General features: G+C 35.2%; 2 protein-coding genes and 1 long non-coding RNA gene across 3 annotated transcripts in view; all 3 read left to right on the top strand.

Moving 5' to 3' along the window:
* LOC142225539 (uncharacterized) overlaps nucleotides 1-27,335 on the top strand; it is an 801,202-nt gene that overhangs the window by 409,751 nt on the left and 364,116 nt on the right. The window lies entirely within an intron of this gene.
* On the top strand, nucleotides 3,913-4,363 carry LOC142225528 (histone H4). Its single transcript, XM_075295317.1, has one exon. The coding sequence runs from the start codon at nucleotides 3,975-3,977 to the stop codon at nucleotides 4,284-4,286; it is 312 nt and encodes a 103-aa protein (XP_075151432.1). The 5' UTR covers nucleotides 3,913-3,974; the 3' UTR covers nucleotides 4,287-4,363.
* Nucleotides 16,435-16,885, top strand: LOC142225527 (histone H4). The gene has a single exon (XM_075295316.1). The coding sequence runs from the start codon at nucleotides 16,497-16,499 to the stop codon at nucleotides 16,806-16,808; it is 312 nt and encodes a 103-aa protein (XP_075151431.1). The 5' UTR covers nucleotides 16,435-16,496; the 3' UTR covers nucleotides 16,809-16,885.

Below are 27,335 nucleotides of genomic sequence, written 5' to 3'. Positions count from 1 at the left end.
AAGGCCGGCAAAGCCCAAAAGAACATCACAAAGGGTGACAAGACCAAGAGACGCACCAAGCGTAAGGAGAGTTATGCCATCTACATTTACAAAGTGTTGAAGCAAGTACATCCCGATACTGGTATCTCTTCAAAGGCAATGAGCATCATGAACAGTTTCGTTAATGATATCTTCGAACGTATTGCCGCCGAAGCCTCTCGTTTGGCTCACTACAACAAGCGTTCCACCATCACCAGTCGGGAAATCCAAACTGCCGTTCGTCTATTATTGCCCGGTGAATTGGCTAAGCACGCTGTCAGTGAAGGTACCAAAGCCGTTACTAAGTACACCAGCTCCAAGTAAATGGCTTCATATTTCGTCGAAAATTTATTTCCTCCACCATCAAAGGCCCTTTTCAGGGCCACAAAAATCATTAAAAAAGAGATTTTCTTTGTTGATCAACTAAAAACAAAATATCCTTATTTTATTTCAATAAAAAAAAAATAAATACATCTTCCATCGAATAATAACAAATAATTGATTTTTCAACTAAGAAAAATTCAATGTTGTAATCTTCATTTTATTAAAATTCTATTATGGCATTTCATTACTATGTCTAACTTCTATTAAAATTCTAATTTGGCATTTCATTACTGTTTCTTCAATATTTCTTCTTTTTATTTTTCTTCATTATAATAACGTCGCTATAATATTTTTCTCAGAGTAAAAGACTTTATTACATTGATCGTAGTTAAAGGATGTGTGTGTGTGTGAGTTTTGATGATGACTCTATGCGTAGGTACATGAAACCTTTTTTTCTAGAATTCTAATTGCTGTGGTTTATTACCACATCCCAATTGGCTAATCCAGTTTTGGAAAAATTCCCATAAAACATGTGATTATAAATTTCAATTTTACCGTGAAAAATAGATTAAGTACAATGTATATTTATTTAAATAAAAATTAGGTAACAAAACAAAATTGTTTGCATAAAATTTGTTCTCTTTTTCAAAGATATTTTGTAGCCCTGAAAAGGGCTGTTAGATAAACTGCTTTCGAATATCGAAAATAATCATTCTGCCATGAAATAGAAAATTTACTTCTTGGCGGCGGCTTTTTTAGCAGCTGGTTTCTTGGCAGCGGCGGCCTTTTTGGGTTTGGCTGCTGCTACTGTTTTTGCCTTGGGTGCTTTTGGTTTTGTGGCGGAGGCCTTGGCCTTGGCGGCGGTTTTTGCTGGTTTAGCTTTAACTGTACCGGTCTTTTTGGCAGTTTTAGCCTTAGCCTTTTCGGTCTTCTTCTTTTCTGCTGTCTTCTTAGCGGCAGAAGGTTTCTTTGCAGCAGCCTTCTTTTCTCCACTGGCCTTTTTGGGTGCGGCAGCCTTCTTTTTCTTATCACCAGCTGGGGCCTTCTTCTTTTCGGCGCTCATTGCTTTAGACATTTTGAATGAACCAGATGCACCCTTACCTTTAGTTTGGATCAATTTTCCACTGGCAACAGCGCCCTTCAAATACTTCTTGATGAAGGGAGCCAATTTTTGGGCATCAACTTTGTAGGTGCTGGCCAAATATTTCTTGATGGCAGGCAATGATGAACCACCACGTTCTTTCAATGTTTTGATGGCAGCATCGACCATTTGTTGGGTTGGTGGATGAGATGGGGCAGCAGAGGGCTTCTTTGCCTTGGCAGCAGCTTTTTTAGGTGCCTTTTTCTCAACAGCGGCAACTGGAGATGCGGTGGCTTCAACTACGGCGGCGTCAGACATGTTTCACTATATTTTTCACTTCAAACACTAATATACACTAACACGCGTGTACGTTGGTTATATATATTTTTTACCGTTCAACCTAGCTATTCTTGGGTACATCGGAATTATGAGAAGTACATAGTAGTCAGCTACGAAATTTTGTGAATTCTTGTGTGGAAGAGAATAAATTTTTTCACAAAAGTTTTGATAGAATAATTAAATTTATGATGACATAGTAAATATATTTAATTGGAATTTATCACATTTCTCTAGTAGAGATATCCACCTAAATGACAAAAAGGATTTCAATTAATAATATTGAAGGGCTAGAGTATTATAATCTTTTGAGTTGAAAGTTTATAAAAGTGTCATCATAAATTTCCAACTAAATTATATAAATTTTACTATTTTTATTGAAAATTTTATAAAATAAAAAATTTATAGGGAATCTTGATATGTTTTCTTTAAAGAAATACGAAAAAATTATACAATTTGCATAGTTTTCATGGTAAAATATTCAATTATATTATGTCGTCTATGACAGTGGAATTCATCATATTGGGATATTTTCCATGAATAAAAGTTTTTCTGCAAATTAATTTCAAAGCTCAAAACTAAAAATGTTTTAGGAAATTTTCATTCAAAAATATAATAGAAATCACACATTTATACTAAAATATAACATTATTAATAAAAAGTGTCAAATTGTAACGAAAAGTTAAAATAATCGTGAAGGTGTGGTATATCATGTACAGCGATGTTAACAATGTTGAATATAGTTGAAACCATAAAATTAAAATATTTGCAAAAGAAATTAAATATATATATGAAAAATATTAAAACATCGTAGAAAAAATACATGTCGGATTATAATACCATTTTAACAAAATTTTAAATCGAAATACTATGAATAAAAATTTGCCATAGCTGATATACCACCTCTAGCCAAATTTTAAGAAATTGGCTATTTTTGATATAAAATTTCGCAGAAAAACTAAAAGAATTATAACAACAGATGGAATAAATTTAAGTCTAACGACTTTAGGAAATATATAAACTATAAACACCCTAGAAAATTCAAAAATAATCTTCGATTTGTTACGAAAAGTTTGCCATATAGGGTTAGAAAATATTTCATAAAATGTTTGCCGCATTGAATGTAGCATTAGATGAAAATAAGAAACAAATCCTCCTACTTATATCTTTTCTTCTTTTAAAAAATAAATTAATAGAAAATAAATTGTGAATGAGTACGAAAAAATGTAAAACCATTGGAAAGCAAAATCTACATCATATATCAACATTCCCTTCATATCCAACCTAATACAAAAAAAAAAAAAACACACACACAAATGCAATATATTTTATTGATATCAAATAATTAAGAATAAATTCTTGTCAACTGTAAAGTATTGAAAAAAATTTTTCTCTTTTTATAAAAATATTGTGGTCCTGAAAAGGACCGATTGTTTTTGTAAAAAAAGTTGGCTTTTAATATGTCAAAAATTTAAGCACGTTCTCCACGAATACGTCTGGCCAATTGGATATCCTTAGGCATGATGGTGACACGCTTAGCATGGATGGCACACAAGTTGGTATCTTCGAATAGACCAACCAAGTAGGCTTCGCTGGCTTCTTGCAAGGCCATGACAGCAGAACTCTGGAAACGCAAGTCAGTTTTGAAATCTTGGGCAATTTCACGAACCAAACGTTGGAAAGGCAATTTGCGGATCAACAATTCTGTGCTCTTTTGGTAACGACGGATTTCACGCAAAGCAACGGTACCAGGGCGGAAACGATGGGGCTTCTTAACACCACCAGTGGCTGGGGCGCTCTTACGAGCAGCTTTAGTAGCCAATTGCTTACGAGGGGCTTTGCCACCGGTAGATTTACGGGCAGTTTGCTTGGTACGAGCCATTTTTCACTTTATATTTTTTTCACTTCACGATATGAACACAAACACTTTCAAGATAGTATTAATTGTGTGCCGAGCATGAACGCGCATATTTATAGAAAAATTGAGCGCGCAAACTGTTAGTTAAGGGTGTGTGTAGGGAAAGATTGAAATATTGTATCTTACAGCTGCCTGTATAAACACGAAGTATACACGAACGAATCCGAGGGTAGATCGTGTCATTAATATTAGTAAGCATTTCAGGGCATTTTTGTATAAATAGAAGCGAAATGATGTTGGAACAGTATTAGTTCTTGTGCAACGTTTGTGAAGTGAATTTAAAAAAAAAAGTGAAAAATGACTGGTCGTGGTAAAGGTGGCAAAGGCTTGGGAAAAGGTGGCGCTAAACGTCATCGTAAAGTGTTGCGTGATAACATCCAAGGTATTACCAAGCCTGCAATCAGACGTTTGGCTCGTCGTGGCGGTGTAAAACGTATCTCTGGATTGATATACGAAGAAACCCGTGGTGTCCTCAAGGTGTTTTTGGAAAACGTTATTCGTGATGCTGTCACCTACACCGAACATGCTAAGCGTAAAACCGTCACCGCTATGGATGTCGTCTACGCTTTGAAGAGACAAGGCCGCACTTTGTACGGTTTCGGCGGTTAAACATTTTCTTGACGCTATTTGGAGAATATTTAAATACTTTAATACAAAAACAATCGGTCCTTTTCAGGACCACAAAATATATTTACAAAAGAGATCATCTTGTTACAAATTTATTTAATTATTTTAATAAAATTTTAAATTTACTTGGTTTAAATAAAATTACAAACATTTGGTTTGCCGTCGGCAAAACATTGTTACTAACCCAATGAAACAATTATGTATGGACTTACCAAAGGCGACTACTATGCTATTTTTCTGCCGTCGGCACTTGGAAAACATGACACACTACAAAAGAAAAACACTACGAATGTAATACATACGAAACATATATGCAATTCTCAATATGCCATTTCTCGTCCCATTCCCCAAAGAAAATGATTCTATGATTCTCTTACTCTTTTGCAGAAATCAAAGAAAATGATTCTATGTTGCACTGTACTCGATCCTAGTCTCATTTGTTCTTACTCTCTTTTTGCAGAAATCAATTATGTATGTATTGGTACAAACAACTTCCTCTGTCATCAACTATTTGCAACTTTCCGCTAGAAGTTACGAACACTTACGATCCTACTAGACTTCGGCATTGCCAAAGCATACAAAAGATACATATGTAGTAAATAATCAGAGTTGATACAGATGAAAATAAAAACACTTCGGCTCAGAAAACGAATGCTCTCTTAATGAAATTGGTGGGAATTTGTTGTTTTGCGATATTAGGAATAAATGGCATTAGATAGGAACAAAATGAAAATATGAAGTGGCGAAATTTTTCGATAAACTAAATATATGTATATATAGTGACGAAATTTTTCGATGCCATAACAGATGAATATCTTCATATAAATTTTTTTATAGTAAATTTTATTGTTACAGAAAAAAAGTATGTATGAAATTATATTGTTTGAAAGTATTTTTTCTCTTTTTAAAAATGTTTTGTCGTCCTGAAAAGGACGGATTGTTGTTTGATAGAGATACGATGGTCTGTATTTACATTTTCTTGTAGATAATTTAAGCCTTCTTTTCGGTCTTCTTGGGCAAGAGAACAGCTTGGATGTTTGGCAATACACCACCTTGAGCAATGGTGACACCGGACAACAATTTGTTCAATTCTTCGTCATTACGGATAGCCAATTGCAAGTGACGAGGGATAATTCTTGTCTTTTTGTTGTCACGAGCAGCGTTACCAGCCAATTCAAGAACTTCAGCGGCCAAGTATTCCATCACAGCAGCCAAGTAAACTGGAGCTCCAGCACCAACACTAGTCTTGTGTCGTTCCGGAACGAACTAGTTCCAATGAACGGTTCACTAAAAGGAACGATTGTCACTAGTTCCATCTCTTTCGTCCTCATCGTTCCTTTTGTCATTTAGTTTTATGTTCAACTTACGCTCCATAGTTCCGCATATCGCAGTTTGATTTTTTGACTTTTGTTTGAGCTATATGACAATTTATTCATTTTGGCGCGTATGTATATGAAATCATTGATTGGTATGCTGCTATCCAATAGAATCATTAGTTCCATTTCAGGAACTAATGATTCTTAATTTCTTGCAATGAGTTTAGTTACTTCTTTAAATTTCCCATTCAATATTTTTTCTTCCTATATTTTTATAAACTATTGTAAGTAATTTTATTCAATTTTTAATATTTTTTTGTATCTTTCATTTGACCACGAACAAAGTAAACAATGTCATCTCTGCCTTTAGTAGATGACAGTGATGACAAATATAAAAAGCTGGAACGAAAAGGAACGATGGAACGATTTGAAGGAACTAGTTCCTTTGTACAAAAGGAACGACGAGTCCGAATCACTATGGTGAACGATTTTGCCCAAGACTAACCAACACGCTCAGCATAGTTGCCTTTGCGCAAAAGACGATGGATACGACCGACGGGGAATTGAAGCCCAGCACGATTGGAACGAGACTTTGCCTTTCCCTTAACTTTGCCACCTTTACCGCGTCCAGACATGTTTCAAAATTTTTTTTTCTTTTTCACTTCACTGAAAACACACACTTAATGATAGCGTTTGACCCATAATCAGTTCTTTATATACTTTTCGTTCGAGCTATTTAATACATTTGAGGGTTGTTTTGCTGCACGAAGAGGCTCGTTTTCCGCTACCTGAATATCTTGTCCACGAAATGGTACAAATGTGTGCTCATCGCTGCAAACACACAAAATTCTCTTTTGAACAGTGTAAACAGTGTTTGTGTGAAAAAAAAAAAATAGTGAAAATGCCTCCAAAAGCCAGTGGTAAAGCAGCAAAGAAGGCCGGCAAAGCCCAAAAGAACATCACAAAGGGTGACAAGACCAAGAGACGCACCAAGCGTAAGGAGAGTTATGCCATCTACATTTACAAAGTGTTGAAGCAAGTACATCCCGATACTGGTATCTCTTCAAAGGCAATGAGCATCATGAACAGTTTCGTTAATGATATCTTCGAACGTATTGCCGCCGAAGCCTCTCGTTTGGCTCACTACAACAAGCGTTCCACCATCACCAGTCGGGAAATCCAAACTGCCGTTCGTCTATTATTGCCCGGTGAATTGGCTAAGCACGCTGTCAGTGAAGGTACCAAAGCCGTTACTAAGTACACCAGCTCCAAGTAAATGGCTTCATATTTCGTCGAAAATTTATTTCCTCCACCATCAAAGGCCCTTTTCAGGGCCACAAAAATCATTAAAAAAGAGATTTTCTTTGTTGATCAACTAAAAACAAAATATCCTTATTTTATTTCAATAAAAAAAAAATAAATACATCTTCCATCGAATAATAACAAATAATTGATTTTTCAACTAAGAAAAATTCAATGTTGTAATCTTCATTTTATTAAAATTCTATTATGGCATTTCATTACTATGTCTAACTTCTATTAAAATTCTAATTTGGCATTTCATTACTGTTTCTTCAATATTTCTTCTTTTTATTTTTCTTCATTATAATAACGTCGCTATAATATTTTTCTCAGAGTAAAAGACTTTATTACATTGATCGTAGTTAAAGGATGTGTGTGTGTGTGAGTTTTGATGATGACTCTATGCGTAGGTACATGAAACCTTTTTTTCTAGAATTCTAATTGCTGTGGTTTATTACCACATCCCAATTGGCTAATCCAGTTTTGGAAAAATTCCCATAAAACATGTGATTATAAATTTCAATTTTACCGTGAAAAATAGATTAAGTACAATGTATATTTATTTAAATAAAAATTAGGTAACAAAACAAAATTGTTTGCATAAAATTTGTTCTCTTTTTCAAAGATATTTTGTAGCCCTGAAAAGGGCTGTTAGATAAACTGCTTTCGAATATCGAAAATAATCATTCTGCCATGAAATAGAAAATTTACTTCTTGGCGGCGGCTTTTTTAGCAGCTGGTTTCTTGGCAGCGGCGGCCTTTTTGGGTTTGGCTGCTGCTACTGTTTTTGCCTTGGGTGCTTTTGGTTTTGTGGCGGAGGCCTTGGCCTTGGCGGCGGTTTTTGCTGGTTTAGCTTTAACTGTACCGGTCTTTTTGGCAGTTTTAGCCTTAGCCTTTTCGGTCTTCTTCTTTTCTGCTGTCTTCTTAGCGGCAGAAGGTTTCTTTGCAGCAGCCTTCTTTTCTCCACTGGCCTTTTTGGGTGCGGCAGCCTTCTTTTTCTTATCACCAGCTGGGGCCTTCTTCTTTTCGGCGCTCATTGCTTTAGACATTTTGAATGAACCAGATGCACCCTTACCTTTAGTTTGGATCAATTTTCCACTGGCAACAGCGCCCTTCAAATACTTCTTGATGAAGGGAGCCAATTTTTGGGCATCAACTTTGTAGGTGCTGGCCAAATATTTCTTGATGGCAGGCAATGATGAACCACCACGTTCTTTCAATGTTTTGATGGCAGCATCGACCATTTGTTGGGTTGGTGGATGAGATGGGGCAGCAGAGGGCTTCTTTGCCTTGGCAGCAGCTTTTTTAGGTGCCTTTTTCTCAACAGCGGCAACTGGAGATGCGGTGGCTTCAACTACGGCGGCGTCAGACATGTTTCACTATATTTTTCACTTCAAACACTAATATACACTAACACGCGTGTACGTTGGTTATATATATTTTTTACCGTTCAACCTAGCTATTCTTGGGTACATCGGAATTATGAGAAGTACATAGTAGTCAGCTACGAAATTTTGTGAATTCTTGTGTGGAAGAGAATAAATTTTTTCACAAAAGTTTTGATAGAATAATTAAATTTATGATGACATAGTAAATATATTTAATTGGAATTTATCACATTTCTCTAGTAGAGATATCCACCTAAATGACAAAAAGGATTTCAATTAATAATATTGAAGGGCTAGAGTATTATAATCTTTTGAGTTGAAAGTTTATAAAAGTGTCATCATAAATTTCCAACTAAATTATATAAATTTTACTATTTTTATTGAAAATTTTATAAAATAAAAAATTTATAGGGAATCTTGATATGTTTTCTTTAAAGAAATACGAAAAAATTATACAATTTGCATAGTTTTCATGGTAAAATATTCAATTATATTATGTCGTCTATGACAGTGGAATTCATCATATTGGGATATTTTCCATGAATAAAAGTTTTTCTGCAAATTAATTTCAAAGCTCAAAACTAAAAATGTTTTAGGAAATTTTCATTCAAAAATATAATAGAAATCACACATTTATACTAAAATATAACATTATTAATAAAAAGTGTCAAATTGTAACGAAAAGTTAAAATAATCGTGAAGGTGTGGTATATCATGTACAGCGATGTTAACAATGTTGAATATAGTTGAAACCATAAAATTAAAATATTTGCAAAAGAAATTAAATATATATATGAAAAATATTAAAACATCGTAGAAAAAATACATGTCGGATTATAATACCATTTTAACAAAATTTTAAATCGAAATACTATGAATAAAAATTTGCCATAGCTGATATACCACCTCTAGCCAAATTTTAAGAAATTGGCTATTTTTGATATAAAATTTCGCAGAAAAACTAAAAGAATTATAACAACAGATGGAATAAATTTAAGTCTAACGACTTTAGGAAATATATAAACTATAAACACCCTAGAAAATTCAAAAATAATCTTCGATTTGTTACGAAAAGTTTGCCATATAGGGTTAGAAAATATTTCATAAAATGTTTGCCGCATTGAATGTAGCATTAGATGAAAATAAGAAACAAATCCTCCTACTTATATCTTTTCTTCTTTTAAAAAATAAATTAATAGAAAATAAATTGTGAATGAGTACGAAAAAATGTAAAACCATTGGAAAGCAAAATCTACATCATATATCAACATTCCCTTCATATCCAACCTAATACAAAAAAAAAAAAAACACACACACAAATGCAATATATTTTATTGATATCAAATAATTAAGAATAAATTCTTGTCAACTGTAAAGTATTGAAAAAAATTTTTCTCTTTTTATAAAAATATTGTGGTCCTGAAAAGGACCGATTGTTTTTGTAAAAAAAGTTGGCTTTTAATATGTCAAAAATTTAAGCACGTTCTCCACGAATACGTCTGGCCAATTGGATATCCTTAGGCATGATGGTGACACGCTTAGCATGGATGGCACACAAGTTGGTATCTTCGAATAGACCAACCAAGTAGGCTTCGCTGGCTTCTTGCAAGGCCATGACAGCAGAACTCTGGAAACGCAAGTCAGTTTTGAAATCTTGGGCAATTTCACGAACCAAACGTTGGAAAGGCAATTTGCGGATCAACAATTCTGTGCTCTTTTGGTAACGACGGATTTCACGCAAAGCAACGGTACCAGGGCGGAAACGATGGGGCTTCTTAACACCACCAGTGGCTGGGGCGCTCTTACGAGCAGCTTTAGTAGCCAATTGCTTACGAGGGGCTTTGCCACCGGTAGATTTACGGGCAGTTTGCTTGGTACGAGCCATTTTTCACTTTATATTTTTTTCACTTCACGATATGAACACAAACACTTTCAAGATAGTATTAATTGTGTGCCGAGCATGAACGCGCATATTTATAGAAAAATTGAGCGCGCAAACTGTTAGTTAAGGGTGTGTGTAGGGAAAGATTGAAATATTGTATCTTACAGCTGCCTGTATAAACACGAAGTATACACGAACGAATCCGAGGGTAGATCGTGTCATTAATATTAGTAAGCATTTCAGGGCATTTTTGTATAAATAGAAGCGAAATGATGTTGGAACAGTATTAGTTCTTGTGCAACGTTTGTGAAGTGAATTTAAAAAAAAAAGTGAAAAATGACTGGTCGTGGTAAAGGTGGCAAAGGCTTGGGAAAAGGTGGCGCTAAACGTCATCGTAAAGTGTTGCGTGATAACATCCAAGGTATTACCAAGCCTGCAATCAGACGTTTGGCTCGTCGTGGCGGTGTAAAACGTATCTCTGGATTGATATACGAAGAAACCCGTGGTGTCCTCAAGGTGTTTTTGGAAAACGTTATTCGTGATGCTGTCACCTACACCGAACATGCTAAGCGTAAAACCGTCACCGCTATGGATGTCGTCTACGCTTTGAAGAGACAAGGCCGCACTTTGTACGGTTTCGGCGGTTAAACATTTTCTTGACGCTATTTGGAGAATATTTAAATACTTTAATACAAAAACAATCGGTCCTTTTCAGGACCACAAAATATATTTACAAAAGAGATCATCTTGTTACAAATTTATTTAATTATTTTAATAAAATTTTAAATTTACTTGGTTTAAATAAAATTACAAACATTTGGTTTGCCGTCGGCAAAACATTGTTACTAACCCAATGAAACAATTATGTATGGACTTACCAAAGGCGACTACTATGCTATTTTTCTGCCGTCGGCACTTGGAAAACATGACACACTACAAAAGAAAAACACTACGAATGTAATACATACGAAACATATATGCAATTCTCAATATGCCATTTCTCGTCCCATTCCCCAAAGAAAATGATTCTATGATTCTCTTACTCTTTTGCAGAAATCAAAGAAAATGATTCTATGTTGCACTGTACTCGATCCTAGTCTCATTTGTTCTTACTCTCTTTTTGCAGAAATCAATTATGTATGTATTGGTACAAACAACTTCCTCTGTCATCAACTATTTGCAACTTTCCGCTAGAAGTTACGAACACTTACGATCCTACTAGACTTCGGCATTGCCAAAGCATACAAAAGATACATATGTAGTAAATAATCAGAGTTGATACAGATGAAAATAAAAACACTTCGGCTCAGAAAACGAATGCTCTCTTAATGAAATTGGTGGGAATTTGTTGTTTTGCGATATTAGGAATAAATGGCATTAGATAGGAACAAAATGAAAATATGAAGTGGCGAAATTTTTCGATAAACTAAATATATGTATATATAGTGACGAAATTTTTCGATGCCATAACAGATGAATATCTTCATATAAATTTTTTTATAGTAAATTTTATTGTTACAGAAAAAAAGTATGTATGAAATTATATTGTTTGAAAGTATTTTTTCTCTTTTTAAAAATGTTTTGTCGTCCTGAAAAGGACGGATTGTTGTTTGATAGAGATACGATGGTCTGTATTTACATTTTCTTGTAGATAATTTAAGCCTTCTTTTCGGTCTTCTTGGGCAAGAGAACAGCTTGGATGTTTGGCAATACACCACCTTGAGCAATGGTGACACCGGACAACAATTTGTTCAATTCTTCGTCATTACGGATAGCCAATTGCAAGTGACGAGGGATAATTCTTGTCTTTTTGTTGTCACGAGCAGCGTTACCAGCCAATTCAAGAACTTCAGCGGCCAAGTATTCCATCACAGCAGCCAAGTAAACTGGAGCTCCAGCACCAACACGCTCAGCATAGTTGCCTTTGCGCAAAAGACGATGGATACGACCGACGGGGAATTGAAGCCCAGCACGATTGGAACGAGACTTTGCCTTTCCCTTAACTTTGCCACCTTTACCGCGTCCAGACATGTTTCAAAATTTTTTTTTCTTTTTCACTTCACTGAAAACACACACTTAATGATAGCGTTTGACCCATAATCAGTTCTTTATATACTTTTCGTTCGAGCTATTTAATACATTTGAGGGTTGTTTTGCTGCACGAAGAGGCTCGTTTTCCGCTACCTGAATATCTTGTCCACGAAATGGTACAAATGTGTGCTCATCGCTGCAAACACACAAAATTCTCTTTTGAACAGTGTAAACAGTGTTTGTGTGAAAAAAAAAAAATAGTGAAAATGCCTCCAAAAGCCAGTGGTAAAGCAGCAAAGAAGGCCGGCAAAGCCCAAAAGAACATCACAAAGGGTGACAAGACCAAGAGACGCACCAAGCGTAAGGAGAGTTATGCCATCTACATTTACAAAGTGTTGAAGCAAGTACATCCCGATACTGGTATCTCTTCAAAGGCAATGAGCATCATGAACAGTTTCGTTAATGATATCTTCGAACGTATTGCCGCCGAAGCCTCTCGTTTGGCTCACTACAACAAGCGTTCCACCATCACCAGTCGGGAAATCCAAACTGCCGTTCGTCTATTATTGCCCGGTGAATTGGCTAAGCACGCTGTCAGTGAAGGTACCAAAGCCGTTACTAAGTACACCAGCTCCAAGTAAATGGCTTCATATTTCGTCGAAAATTTATTTCCTCCACCATCAAAGGCCCTTTTCAGGGCCACAAAAATCATTAAAAAAGAGATTTTCTTTGTTGATCAACTAAAAACAAAATATCCTTATTTTATTTCAATAAAAAAAAAATAAATACATCTTCCATCGAATAATAACAAATAATTGATTTTTCAACTAAGAAAAATTCAATGTTGTAATCTTCATTTTATTAAAATTCTATTATGGCATTTCATTACTATGTCTAACTTCTATTAAAATTCTAATTTGGCATTTCATTACTGTTTCTTCAATATTTCTTCTTTTTATTTTTCTTCATTATAATAACGTCGCTATAATATTTTTCTCAGAGTAAAAGACTTTATTACATTGATCGTAGTTAAAGGATGTGTGTGTGTGTGAGTTTTGATGATGACTCTATGCGTAGGTACATGAAACCTTTTTTTCTAGAATTCTAATTGCTGTGGTTTATTACCACATCCCAATTGGCTAATCCAGTTTTGGAAAAATTCCCATAAAACATGTGATTATAAATTTCAATTTTACCGTGAAAAATAGATTAAGTACAATGTATATTTATTTAAATAAAAATTAGGTAACAAAACAAAATTGTTTGCATAAAATTTGTTCTCTTTTTCAAAGATATTTTGTAGCCCTGAAAAGGGCTGTTAGATAAACTGCTTTCGAATATCGAAAATAATCATTCTGCCATGAAATAGAAAATTTACTTCTTGGCGGCGGCTTTTTTAGCAGCTGGTTTCTTGGCAGCGGCGGCCTTTTTGGGTTTGGCTGCTGCTACTGTTTTTGCCTTGGGTGCTTTTGGTTTTGTGGCGGAGGCCTTGGCCTTGGCGGCGGTTTTTGCTGGTTTAGCTTTAACTGTACCGGTCTTTTTGGCAGTTTTAGCCTTAGCCTTTTCGGTCTTCTTCTTTTCTGCTGTCTTCTTAGCGGCAGAAGGTTTCTTTGCAGCAGCCTTCTTTTCTCCACTGGCCTTTTTGGGTGCGGCAGCCTTCTTTTTCTTATCACCAGCTGGGGCCTTCTTCTTTTCGGCGCTCATTGCTTTAGACATTTTGAATGAACCAGATGCACCCTTACCTTTAGTTTGGATCAATTTTCCACTGGCAACAGCGCCCTTCAAATACTTCTTGATGAAGGGAGCCAATTTTTGGGCATCAACTTTGTAGGTGCTGGCCAAATATTTCTTGATGGCAGGCAATGATGAACCACCACGTTCTTTCAATGTTTTGATGGCAGCATCGACCATTTGTTGGGTTGGTGGATGAGATGGGGCAGCAGAGGGCTTCTTTGCCTTGGCAGCAGCTTTTTTAGGTGCCTTTTTCTCAACAGCGGCAACTGGAGATGCGGTGGCTTCAACTACGGCGGCGTCAGACATGTTTCACTATATTTTTCACTTCAAACACTAATATACACTAACACGCGTGTACGTTGGTTATATATATTTTTTACCGTTCAACCTAGCTATTCTTGGGTACATCGGAATTATGAGAAGTACATAGTAGTCAGCTACGAAATTTTGTGAATTCTTGTGTGGAAGAGAATAAATTTTTTCACAAAAGTTTTGATAGAATAATTAAATTTATGATGACATAGTAAATATATTTAATTGGAATTTATCACATTTCTCTAGTAGAGATATCCACCTAAATGACAAAAAGGATTTCAATTAATAATATTGAAGGGCTAGAGTATTATAATCTTTTGAGTTGAAAGTTTATAAAAGTGTCATCATAAATTTCCAACTAAATTATATAAATTTTACTATTTTTATTGAAAATTTTATAAAATAAAAAATTTATAGGGAATCTTGATATGTTTTCTTTAAAGAAATACGAAAAAATTATACAATTTGCATAGTTTTCATGGTAAAATATTCAATTATATTATGTCGTCTATGACAGTGGAATTCATCATATTGGGATATTTTCCATGAATAAAAGTTTTTCTGCAAATTAATTTCAAAGCTCAAAACTAAAAATGTTTTAGGAAATTTTCATTCAAAAATATAATAGAAATCACACATTTATACTAAAATATAACATTATTAATAAAAAGTGTCAAATTGTAACGAAAAGTTAAAATAATCGTGAAGGTGTGGTATATCATGTACAGCGATGTTAACAATGTTGAATATAGTTGAAACCATAAAATTAAAATATTTGCAAAAGAAATTAAATATATATATGAAAAATATTAAAACATCGTAGAAAAAATACATGTCGGATTATAATACCATTTTAACAAAATTTTAAATCGAAATACTATGAATAAAAATTTGCCATAGCTGATATACCACCTCTAGCCAAATTTTAAGAAATTGGCTATTTTTGATATAAAATTTCGCAGAAAAACTAAAAGAATTATAACAACAGATGGAATAAATTTAAGTCTAACGACTTTAGGAAATATATAAACTATAAACACCCTAGAAAATTCAAAAATAATCTTCGATTTGTTACGAAAAGTTTGCCATATAGGGTTAGAAAATATTTCATAAAATGTTTGCCGCATTGAATGTAGCATTAGATGAAAATAAGAAACAAATCCTCCTACTTATATCTTTTCTTCTTTTAAAAAATAAATTAATAGAAAATAAATTGTGAATGAGTACGAAAAAATGTAAAACCATTGGAAAGCAAAATCTACATCATATATCAACATTCCCTTCATATCCAACCTAATACAAAAAAAAAAAAAACACACACACAAATGCAATATATTTTATTGATATCAAATAATTAAGAATAAATTCTTGTCAACTGTAAAGTATTGAAAAAAATTTTTCTCTTTTTATAAAAATATTGTGGTCCTGAAAAGGACCGATTGTTTTTGTAAAAAAAGTTGGCTTTTAATATGTCAAAAATTTAAGCACGTTCTCCACGAATACGTCTGGCCAATTGGATATCCTTAGGCATGATGGTGACACGCTTAGCATGGATGGCACACAAGTTGGTATCTTCGAATAGACCAACCAAGTAGGCTTCGCTGGCTTCTTGCAAGGCCATGACAGCAGAACTCTGGAAACGCAAGTCAGTTTTGAAATCTTGGGCAATTTCACGAACCAAACGTTGGAAAGGCAATTTGCGGATCAACAATTCTGTGCTCTTTTGGTAACGACGGATTTCACGCAAAGCAACGGTACCAGGGCGGAAACGATGGGGCTTCTTAACACCACCAGTGGCTGGGGCGCTCTTACGAGCAGCTTTAGTAGCCAATTGCTTACGAGGGGCTTTGCCACCGGTAGATTTACGGGCAGTTTGCTTGGTACGAGCCATTTTTCACTTTATATTTTTTTCACTTCACGATATGAACACAAACACTTTCAAGATAGTATTAATTGTGTGCCGAGCATGAACGCGCATATTTATAGAAAAATTGAGCGCGCAAACTGTTAGTTAAGGGTGTGTGTAGGGAAAGATTGAAATATTGTATCTTACAGCTGCCTGTATAAACACGAAGTATACACGAACGAATCCGAGGGTAGATCGTGTCATTAATATTAGTAAGCATTTCAGGGCATTTTTGTATAAATAGAAGCGAAATGATGTTGGAACAGTATTAGTTCTTGTGCAACGTTTGTGAAGTGAATTTAAAAAAAAAAGTGAAAAATGACTGGTCGTGGTAAAGGTGGCAAAGGCTTGGGAAAAGGTGGCGCTAAACGTCATCGTAAAGTGTTGCGTGATAACATCCAAGGTATTACCAAGCCTGCAATCAGACGTTTGGCTCGTCGTGGCGGTGTAAAACGTATCTCTGGATTGATATACGAAGAAACCCGTGGTGTCCTCAAGGTGTTTTTGGAAAACGTTATTCGTGATGCTGTCACCTACACCGAACATGCTAAGCGTAAAACCGTCACCGCTATGGATGTCGTCTACGCTTTGAAGAGACAAGGCCGCACTTTGTACGGTTTCGGCGGTTAAACATTTTCTTGACGCTATTTGGAGAATATTTAAATACTTTAATACAAAAACAATCGGTCCTTTTCAGGACCACAAAATATATTTACAAAAGAGATCATCTTGTTACAAATTTATTTAATTATTTTAATAAAATTTTAAATTTACTTGGTTTAAATAAAATTACAAACATTTGGTTTGCCGTCGGCAAAACATTGTTACTAACCCAATGAAACAATTATGTATGGACTTACCAAAGGCGACTACTATGCTATTTTTCTGCCGTCGGCACTTGGAAAACATGACACACTACAAAAGAAAAACACTACGAATGTAATACATACGAAACATATATGCAATTCTCAATATGCCATTTCTCGTCCCATTCCCCAAAGAAAATGATTCTATGATTCTCTTACTCTTTTGCAGAAATCAAAGAAAATGATTCTATGTTGCACTGTACTCGATCCTAGTCTCATTTGTTCTTACTCTCTTTTTGCAGAAATCAATTATGTATGTATTGGTACAAACAACTTCCTCTGTCATCAACTATTTGCAACTTTCCGCTAGAAGTTACGAACACTTACGATCCTACTAGACTTCGGCATTGCCAAAGCATACAAAAGATACATATGTAGTAAATAATCAGAGTTGATACAGATGAAAATAAAAACACTTCGGCTCAGAAAACGAATGCTCTCTTAATGAAATTGGTGGGAATTTGTTGTTTTGCGATATTAGGAATAAATGGCATTAGATAGGAACAAAATGAAAATATGAAGTGGCGAAATTTTTCGATAAACTAAATATATGTATATATAGTGACGAAATTTTTCGATGCCATAACAGATGAATATCTTCATATAAATTTTTTTATAGTAAATTTTATTGTTACAGAAAAAAAGTATGTATGAAATTATATTGTTTGAAAGTATTTTTTCTCTTTTTAAAAATGTTTTGTCGTCCTGAAAAGGACGGATTGTTGTTTGATAGAGATACGATGGTCTGTATTTACATTTTCTTGTAGATAATTTAAGCCTTCTTTTCGGTCTTCTTGGGCAAGAGAACAGCTTGGATGTTTGGCAATACACCACCTTGAGCAATGGTGACACCGGACAACAATTTGTTCAATTCTTCGTCATTACGGATAGCCAATTGCAAGTGACGAGGGATAATTCTTGTCTTTTTGTTGTCACGAGCAGCGTTACCAGCCAATTCAAGAACTTCAGCGGCCAAGTATTCCATCACAGCAGCCAAGTAAACTGGAGCTCCAGCACCAACACGCTCAGCATAGTTGCCTTTGCGCAAAAGACGATGGATACGACCGACGGGGAATTGAAGCCCAGCACGATTGGAACGAGACTTTGCCTTTCCCTTAACTTTGCCACCTTTACCGCGTCCAGACATGTTTCAAAATTTTTTTTTCTTTTTCACTTCACTGAAAACACACACTTAATGATAGCGTTTGACCCATAATCAGTTCTTTATATACTTTTCGTTCGAGCTATTTAATACATTTGAGGGTTGTTTTGCTGCACGAAGAGGCTCGTTTTCCGCTACCTGAATATCTTGTCCACGAAATGGTACAAATGTGTGCTCATCGCTGCAAACACACAAAATTCTCTTTTGAACAGTGTAAACAGTGTTTGTGTGAAAAAAAAAAAATAGTGAAAATGCCTCCAAAAGCCAGTGGTAAAGCAGCAAAGAAGGCCGGCAAAGCCCAAAAGAACATCACAAAGGGTGACAAGACCAAGAGACGCACCAAGCGTAAGGAGAGTTATGCCATCTACATTTACAAAGTGTTGAAGCAAGTACATCCCGATACTGGTATCTCTTCAAAGGCAATGAGCATCATGAACAGTTTCGTTAATGATATCTTCGAACGTATTGCCGCCGAAGCCTCTCGTTTGGCTCACTACAACAAGCGTTCCACCATCACCAGTCGGGAAATCCAAACTGCCGTTCGTCTATTATTGCCCGGTGAATTGGCTAAGCACGCTGTCAGTGAAGGTACCAAAGCCGTTACTAAGTACACCAGCTCCAAGTAAATGGCTTCATATTTCGTCGAAAATTTATTTCCTCCACCATCAAAGGCCCTTTTCAGGGCCACAAAAATCATTAAAAAAGAGATTTTCTTTGTTGATCAACTAAAAACAAAATATCCTTATTTTATTTCAATAAAAAAAAAATAAATACATCTTCCATCGAATAATAACAAATAATTGATTTTTCAACTAAGAAAAATTCAATGTTGTAATCTTCATTTTATTAAAATTCTATTATGGCATTTCATTACTATGTCTAACTTCTATTAAAATTCTAATTTGGCATTTCATTACTGTTTCTTCAATATTTCTTCTTTTTATTTTTCTTCATTATAATAACGTCGCTATAATATTTTTCTCAGAGTAAAAGACTTTATTACATTGATCGTAGTTAAAGGATGTGTGTGTGTGTGAGTTTTGATGATGACTCTATGCGTAGGTACATGAAACCTTTTTTTCTAGAATTCTAATTGCTGTGGTTTATTACCACATCCCAATTGGCTAATCCAGTTTTGGAAAAATTCCCATAAAACATGTGATTATAAATTTCAATTTTACCGTGAAAAATAGATTAAGTACAATGTATATTTATTTAAATAAAAATTAGGTAACAAAACAAAATTGTTTGCATAAAATTTGTTCTCTTTTTCAAAGATATTTTGTAGCCCTGAAAAGGGCTGTTAGATAAACTGCTTTCGAATATCGAAAATAATCATTCTGCCATGAAATAGAAAATTTACTTCTTGGCGGCGGCTTTTTTAGCAGCTGGTTTCTTGGCAGCGGCGGCCTTTTTGGGTTTGGCTGCTGCTACTGTTTTTGCCTTGGGTGCTTTTGGTTTTGTGGCGGAGGCCTTGGCCTTGGCGGCGGTTTTTGCTGGTTTAGCTTTAACTGTACCGGTCTTTTTGGCAGTTTTAGCCTTAGCCTTTTCGGTCTTCTTCTTTTCTGCTGTCTTCTTAGCGGCAGAAGGTTTCTTTGCAGCAGCCTTCTTTTCTCCACTGGCCTTTTTGGGTGCGGCAGCCTTCTTTTTCTTATCACCAGCTGGGGCCTTCTTCTTTTCGGCGCTCATTGCTTTAGACATTTTGAATGAACCAGATGCACCCTTACCTTTAGTTTGGATCAATTTTCCACTGGCAACAGCGCCCTTCAAATACTTCTTGATGAAGGGAGCCAATTTTTGGGCATCAACTTTGTAGGTGCTGGCCAAATATTTCTTGATGGCAGGCAATGATGAACCACCACGTTCTTTCAATGTTTTGATGGCAGCATCGACCATTTGTTGGGTTGGTGGATGAGATGGGGCAGCAGAGGGCTTCTTTGCCTTGGCAGCAGCTTTTTTAGGTGCCTTTTTCTCAACAGCGGCAACTGGAGATGCGGTGGCTTCAACTACGGCGGCGTCAGACATGTTTCACTATATTTTTCACTTCAAACACTAATATACACTAACACGCGTGTACGTTGGTTATATATATTTTTTACCGTTCAACCAGATTTCAGATTTCAGATTTCAAAATTTAGGTTTTATTGGTCAAAAATTTCTAAACTACTACAGTTGAAACCTTACAACTACAATTTTCAACTACATACATACATATATAGATTCTTATATTTAGCGTATATATAATACTTTTCTAAATTTATCTAAATATTACAAAATACGGCTTAAACTATTTATTTAAGCTAGTCTCTATTTCAAATTTTTTCTCAATTAAACAAAATTTCCCTGAAAAATGACTAATAAAAACAGGGGCCATAACGTTTTTCTATTATTTTACTTAAAAACTATCACTTAAAACTAAAATCGAAAAAATATATACAATTGCCCTTAGAGTTACTATTGTGCCAAACTGTAAACAGTGTCGTCCACGTCTAGCGTACCATATCGTCGATGATAAAACACAAGCCTCTCATCCCTAAAGAGAAGTCCCTGTCTATCTAACTGTAACAGACATATCGGCGGTCGATATGTCAAATGAGGAAGATTGGCTGGACTGATGTCCTCTACCAAGCAACCCCTCACTAGCGGATTGTCTACAAAAGATGCCCTATCTAGAAAATTTAATGCATTTCTAGTCAGAAATACATCAATCCTATCAATCTCTGCAGAGTCGTAGATGGATTGGTTGGAAGGTCTCCGCCATACACCATCCTCTCCTCTAACAGGCACTAAACCTACACAAGAAGCTAAAATTCTTCTCTCCCATATCCTGAGTAATTCCATTTGGTGTGAAGAAATTCCATACCAAATTGGAAAAGCATTAGCGATGATTGGCCTAATGATTTGTCGATAAATCAATAGTTTCACCTCCTTACTCAGGCCATTTGAGCGTCGAAAGACGCTCAAATAGCAGAAGAACATCCTCTTAACCTTGTCAAGAAGATAGCTAATATGCGACACAAAATCAAATCTGCCTTGGAGAATCACGCCTAAGTATTTAATGTTTTCACAAGTGCGAATGGTACGATCACCAATTGCAATGGCTGGCTCGTATCTTCTAGAGCGAGGATACAAGTTTCGCCTATTGCCTTTGAAAATCACACCTTCACACTTGTCCACATTAAGCCTTAGTCGCCACATATCGAAATATGTGGATAGTTCACCCAAGTATTGATTCAATCTGTCATTGACAACCGCTGCATCTGCTCCTGATGCTGCGACGAATATGTCGTCAGCATATATCAGGAGTAAATCTCCAGATGGTGGTTGCGGTATGTCACTAATAAAAATGTTGTAGAGGACTGGACCCAGTAAAGAGCCCTGGGGTACACCAGTCCTTACAACCCTATCGCTAGAGTAGTCATCGCCTACTCTAACCCTAAATGTCCTGTCCCTAAGAAAGTCGTTCAACCTAGCTATTCTTGGGTACATCGGAATTATGAGAAGTACATAGTAGTCAGCTACGAAATTTTGTGAATTCTTGTGTGGAAGAGAATAAATTTTTTCACAAAAGTTTTGATAGAATAATTAAATTTATGATGACATAGTAAATATATTTAATTGGAATTTATCACATTTCTCTAGTAGAGATATCCACCTAAATGACAAAAAGGATTTCAATTAATAATATTGAAGGGCTAGAGTATTATAATCTTTTGAGTTGAAAGTTTATAAAAGTGTCATCATAAATTTCCAACTAAATTATATAAATTTTACTATTTTTATTGAAAATTTTATAAAATAAAAAATTTATAGGGAATCTTGATATGTTTTCTTTAAAGAAATACGAAAAAATTATACAATTTGCATAGTTTTCATGGTAAAATATTCAATTATATTATGTCGTCTATGACAGTGGAATTCATCATATTGGGATATTTTCCATGAATAAAAGTTTTTCTGCAAATTAATTTCAAAGCTCAAAACTAAAAATGTTTTAGGAAATTTTCATTCAAAAATATAATAGAAATCACACATTTATACTAAAATATAACATTATTAATAAAAAGTGTCAAATTGTAACGAAAAGTTAAAATAATCGTGAAGGTGTGGTATATCATGTACAGCGATGTTAACAATGTTGAATATAGTTGAAACCATAAAATTAAAATATTTGCAAAAGAAATTAAATATATATATGAAAAATATTAAAACATCGTAGAAAAAATACATGTCGGATTATAATACCATTTTAACAAAATTTTAAATCGAAATACTATGAATAAAAATTTGCCATAGCTGATATACCACCTCTAGCCAAATTTTAAGAAATTGGCTATTTTTGATATAAAATTTCGCAGAAAAACTAAAAGAATTATAACAACAGATGGAATAAATTTAAGTCTAACGACTTTAGGAAATATATAAACTATAAACACCCTAGAAAATTCAAAAATAATCTTCGATTTGTTACGAAAAGTTTGCCATATAGGGTTAGAAAATATTTCATAAAATGTTTGCCGCATTGAATGTAGCATTAGATGAAAATAAGAAACAAATCCTCCTACTTATATCTTTTCTTCTTTTAAAAAATAAATTAATAGAAAATAAATTGTGAATGAGTACGAAAAAATGTAAAACCATTGGAAAGCAAAATCTACATCATATATCAACATTCCCTTCATATCCAACCTAATACAAAAAAAAAAAAAACACACACACAAATGCAATATATTTTATTGATATCAAATAATTAAGAATAAATTCTTGTCAACTGTAAAGTATTGAAAAAAATTTTTCTCTTTTTATAAAAATATTGTGGTCCTGAAAAGGACCGATTGTTTTTGTAAAAAAAGTTGGCTTTTAATATGTCAAAAATTTAAGCACGTTCTCCACGAATACGTCTGGCCAATTGGATATCCTTAGGCATGATGGTGACACGCTTAGCATGGATGGCACACAAGTTGGTATCTTCGAATAGACCAACCAAGTAGGCTTCGCTGGCTTCTTGCAAGGCCATGACAGCAGAACTCTGGAAACGCAAGTCAGTTTTGAAATCTTGGGCAATTTCACGAACCAAACGTTGGAAAGGCAATTTGCGGATCAACAATTCTGTGCTCTTTTGGTAACGACGGATTTCACGCAAAGCAACGGTACCAGGGCGGAAACGATGGGGCTTCTTAACACCACCAGTGGCTGGGGCGCTCTTACGAGCAGCTTTAGTAGCCAATTGCTTACGAGGGGCTTTGCCACCGGTAGATTTACGGGCAGTTTGCTTGGTACGAGCCATTTTTCACTTTATATTTTTTTCACTTCACGATATGAACACAAACACTTTCAAGATAGTATTAATTGTGTGCCGAGCATGAACGCGCATATTTATAGAAAAATTGAGCGCGCAAACTGTTAGTTAAGGGTGTGTGTAGGGAAAGATTGAAATATTGTATCTTACAGCTGCCTGTATAAACACGAAGTATACACGAACGAATCCGAGGGTAGATCGTGTCATTAATATTAGTAAGCATTTCAGGGCATTTTTGTATAAATAGAAGCGAAATGATGTTGGAACAGTATTAGTTCTTGTGCAACGTTTGTGAAGTGAATTTAAAAAAAAAAGTGAAAAATGACTGGTCGTGGTAAAGGTGGCAAAGGCTTGGGAAAAGGTGGCGCTAAACGTCATCGTAAAGTGTTGCGTGATAACATCCAAGGTATTACCAAGCCTGCAATCAGACGTTTGGCTCGTCGTGGCGGTGTAAAACGTATCTCTGGATTGATATACGAAGAAACCCGTGGTGTCCTCAAGGTGTTTTTGGAAAACGTTATTCGTGATGCTGTCACCTACACCGAACATGCTAAGCGTAAAACCGTCACCGCTATGGATGTCGTCTACGCTTTGAAGAGACAAGGCCGCACTTTGTACGGTTTCGGCGGTTAAACATTTTCTTGACGCTATTTGGAGAATATTTAAATACTTTAATACAAAAACAATCGGTCCTTTTCAGGACCACAAAATATATTTACAAAAGAGATCATCTTGTTACAAATTTATTTAATTATTTTAATAAAATTTTAAATTTACTTGGTTTAAATAAAATTACAAACATTTGGTTTGCCGTCGGCAAAACATTGTTACTAACCCAATGAAACAATTATGTATGGACTTACCAAAGGCGACTACTATGCTATTTTTCTGCCGTCGGCACTTGGAAAACATGACACACTACAAAAGAAAAACACTACGAATGTAATACATACGAAACATATATGCAATTCTCAATATGCCATTTCTCGTCCCATTCCCCAAAGAAAATGATTCTATGATTCTCTTACTCTTTTGCAGAAATCAAAGAAAATGATTCTATGTTGCACTGTACTCGATCCTAGTCTCATTTGTTCTTACTCTCTTTTTGCAGAAATCAATTATGTATGTATTGGTACAAACAACTTCCTCTGTCATCAACTATTTGCAACTTTCCGCTAGAAGTTACGAACACTTACGATCCTACTAGACTTCGGCATTGCCAAAGCATACAAAAGATACATATGTAGTAAATAATCAGAGTTGATACAGATGAAAATAAAAACACTTCGGCTCAGAAAACGAATGCTCTCTTAATGAAATTGGTGGGAATTTGTTGTTTTGCGATATTAGGAATAAATGGCATTAGATAGGAACAAAATGAAAATATGAAGTGGCGAAATTTTTCGATAAACTAAATATATGTATATATAGTGACGAAATTTTTCGATGCCATAACAGATGAATATCTTCATATAAATTTTTTTATAGTAAATTTTATTGTTACAGAAAAAAAGTATGTATGAAATTATATTGTTTGAAAGTATTTTTTCTCTTTTTAAAAATGTTTTGTCGTCCTGAAAAGGACGGATTGTTGTTTGATAGAGATACGATGGTCTGTATTTACATTTTCTTGTAGATAATTTAAGCCTTCTTTTCGGTCTTCTTGGGCAAGAGAACAGCTTGGATGTTTGGCAATACACCACCTTGAGCAATGGTGACACCGGACAACAATTTGTTCAATTCTTCGTCATTACGGATAGCCAATTGCAAGTGACGAGGGATAATTCTTGTCTTTTTGTTGTCACGAGCAGCGTTACCAGCCAATTCAAGAACTTCAGCGGCCAAGTATTCCATCACAGCAGCCAAGTAAACTGGAGCTCCAGCACCAACACGCTCAGCATAGTTGCCTTTGCGCAAAAGACGATGGATACGACCGACGGGGAATTGAAGCCCAGCACGATTGGAACGAGACTTTGCCTTTCCCTTAACTTTGCCACCTTTACCGCGTCCAGACATGTTTCAAAATTTTTTTTTCTTTTTCACTTCACTGAAAACACACACTTAATGATAGCGTTTGACCCATAATCAGTTCTTTATATACTTTTCGTTCGAGCTATTTAATACATTTGAGGGTTGTTTTGCTGCACGAAGAGGCTCGTTTTCCGCTACCTGAATATCTTGTCCACGAAATGGTACAAATGTGTGCTCATCGCTGCAAACACACAAAATTCTCTTTTGAACAGTGTAAACAGTGTTTGTGTGAAAAAAAAAAAATAGTGAAAATGCCTCCAAAAGCCAGTGGTAAAGCAGCAAAGAAGGCCGGCAAAGCCCAAAAGAACATCACAAAGGGTGACAAGACCAAGAGACGCACCAAGCGTAAGGAGAGTTATGCCATCTACATTTACAAAGTGTTGAAGCAAGTACATCCCGATACTGGTATCTCTTCAAAGGCAATGAGCATCATGAACAGTTTCGTTAATGATATCTTCGAACGTATTGCCGCCGAAGCCTCTCGTTTGGCTCACTACAACAAGCGTTCCACCATCACCAGTCGGGAAATCCAAACTGCCGTTCGTCTATTATTGCCCGGTGAATTGGCTAAGCACGCTGTCAGTGAAGGTACCAAAGCCGTTACTAAGTACACCAGCTCCAAGTAAATGGCTTCATATTTCGTCGAAAATTTATTTCCTCCACCATCAAAGGCCCTTTTCAGGGCCACAAAAATCATTAAAAAAGAGATTTTCTTTGTTGATCAACTAAAAACAAAATATCCTTATTTTATTTCAATAAAAAAAAAATAAATACATCTTCCATCGAATAATAACAAATAATTGATTTTTCAACTAAGAAAAATTCAATGTTGTAATCTTCATTTTATTAAAATTCTATTATGGCATTTCATTACTATGTCTAACTTCTATTAAAATTCTAATTTGGCATTTCATTACTGTTTCTTCAATATTTCTTCTTTTTATTTTTCTTCATTATAATAACGTCGCTATAATATTTTTCTCAGAGTAAAAGACTTTATTACATTGATCGTAGTTAAAGGATGTGTGTGTGTGTGAGTTTTGATGATGACTCTATGCGTAGGTACATGAAACCTTTTTTTCTAGAATTCTAATTGCTGTGGTTTATTACCACATCCCAATTGGCTAATCCAGTTTTGGAAAAATTCCCATAAAACATGTGATTATAAATTTCAATTTTACCGTGAAAAATAGATTAAGTACAATGTATATTTATTTAAATAAAAATTAGGTAACAAAACAAAATTGTTTGCATAAAATTTGTTCTCTTTTTCAAAGATATTTTGTAGCCCTGAAAAGGGCTGTTAGATAAACTGCTTTCGAATATCGAAAATAATCATTCTGCCATGAAATAGAAAATTTACTTCTTGGCGGCGGCTTTTTTAGCAGCTGGTTTCTTGGCAGCGGCGGCCTTTTTGGGTTTGGCTGCTGCTACTGTTTTTGCCTTGGGTGCTTTTGGTTTTGTGGCGGAGGCCTTGGCCTTGGCGGCGGTTTTTGCTGGTTTAGCTTTAACTGTACCGGTCTTTTTGGCAGTTTTAGCCTTAGCCTTTTCGGTCTTCTTCTTTTCTGCTGTCTTCTTAGCGGCAGAAGGTTTCTTTGCAGCAGCCTTCTTTTCTCCACTGGCCTTTTTGGGTGCGGCAGCCTTCTTTTTCTTATCACCAGCTGGGGCCTTCTTCTTTTCGGCGCTCATTGCTTTAGACATTTTGAATGAACCAGATGCACCCTTACCTTTAGTTTGGATCAATTTTCCACTGGCAACAGCGCCCTTCAAATACTTCTTGATGAAGGGAGCCAATTTTT

This window comes from Haematobia irritans, chromosome 2, assembly GCF_050003625.1.
Source record: "Haematobia irritans isolate KBUSLIRL chromosome 2, ASM5000362v1, whole genome shotgun sequence".
Classification (NCBI taxonomy): Eukaryota; Metazoa; Arthropoda; class Insecta; order Diptera; family Muscidae; genus Haematobia; species Haematobia irritans.
This window is presented reverse-complemented; position numbering and strand designations above follow the sequence as displayed.

Bases quoted from the DNA above. Each gene is read 5' to 3' on its own strand.
- LOC142225528 (XM_075295317.1), top strand. From the start codon at position 3,975: ATGACTGGTCGTGGTAAAGGTGGCAAAGGCTTGGGAAAAGGTGGCGCT.
- LOC142225527 (XM_075295316.1), top strand. From the start codon at position 16,497: ATGACTGGTCGTGGTAAAGGTGGCAAAGGCTTGGGAAAAGGTGGCGCT.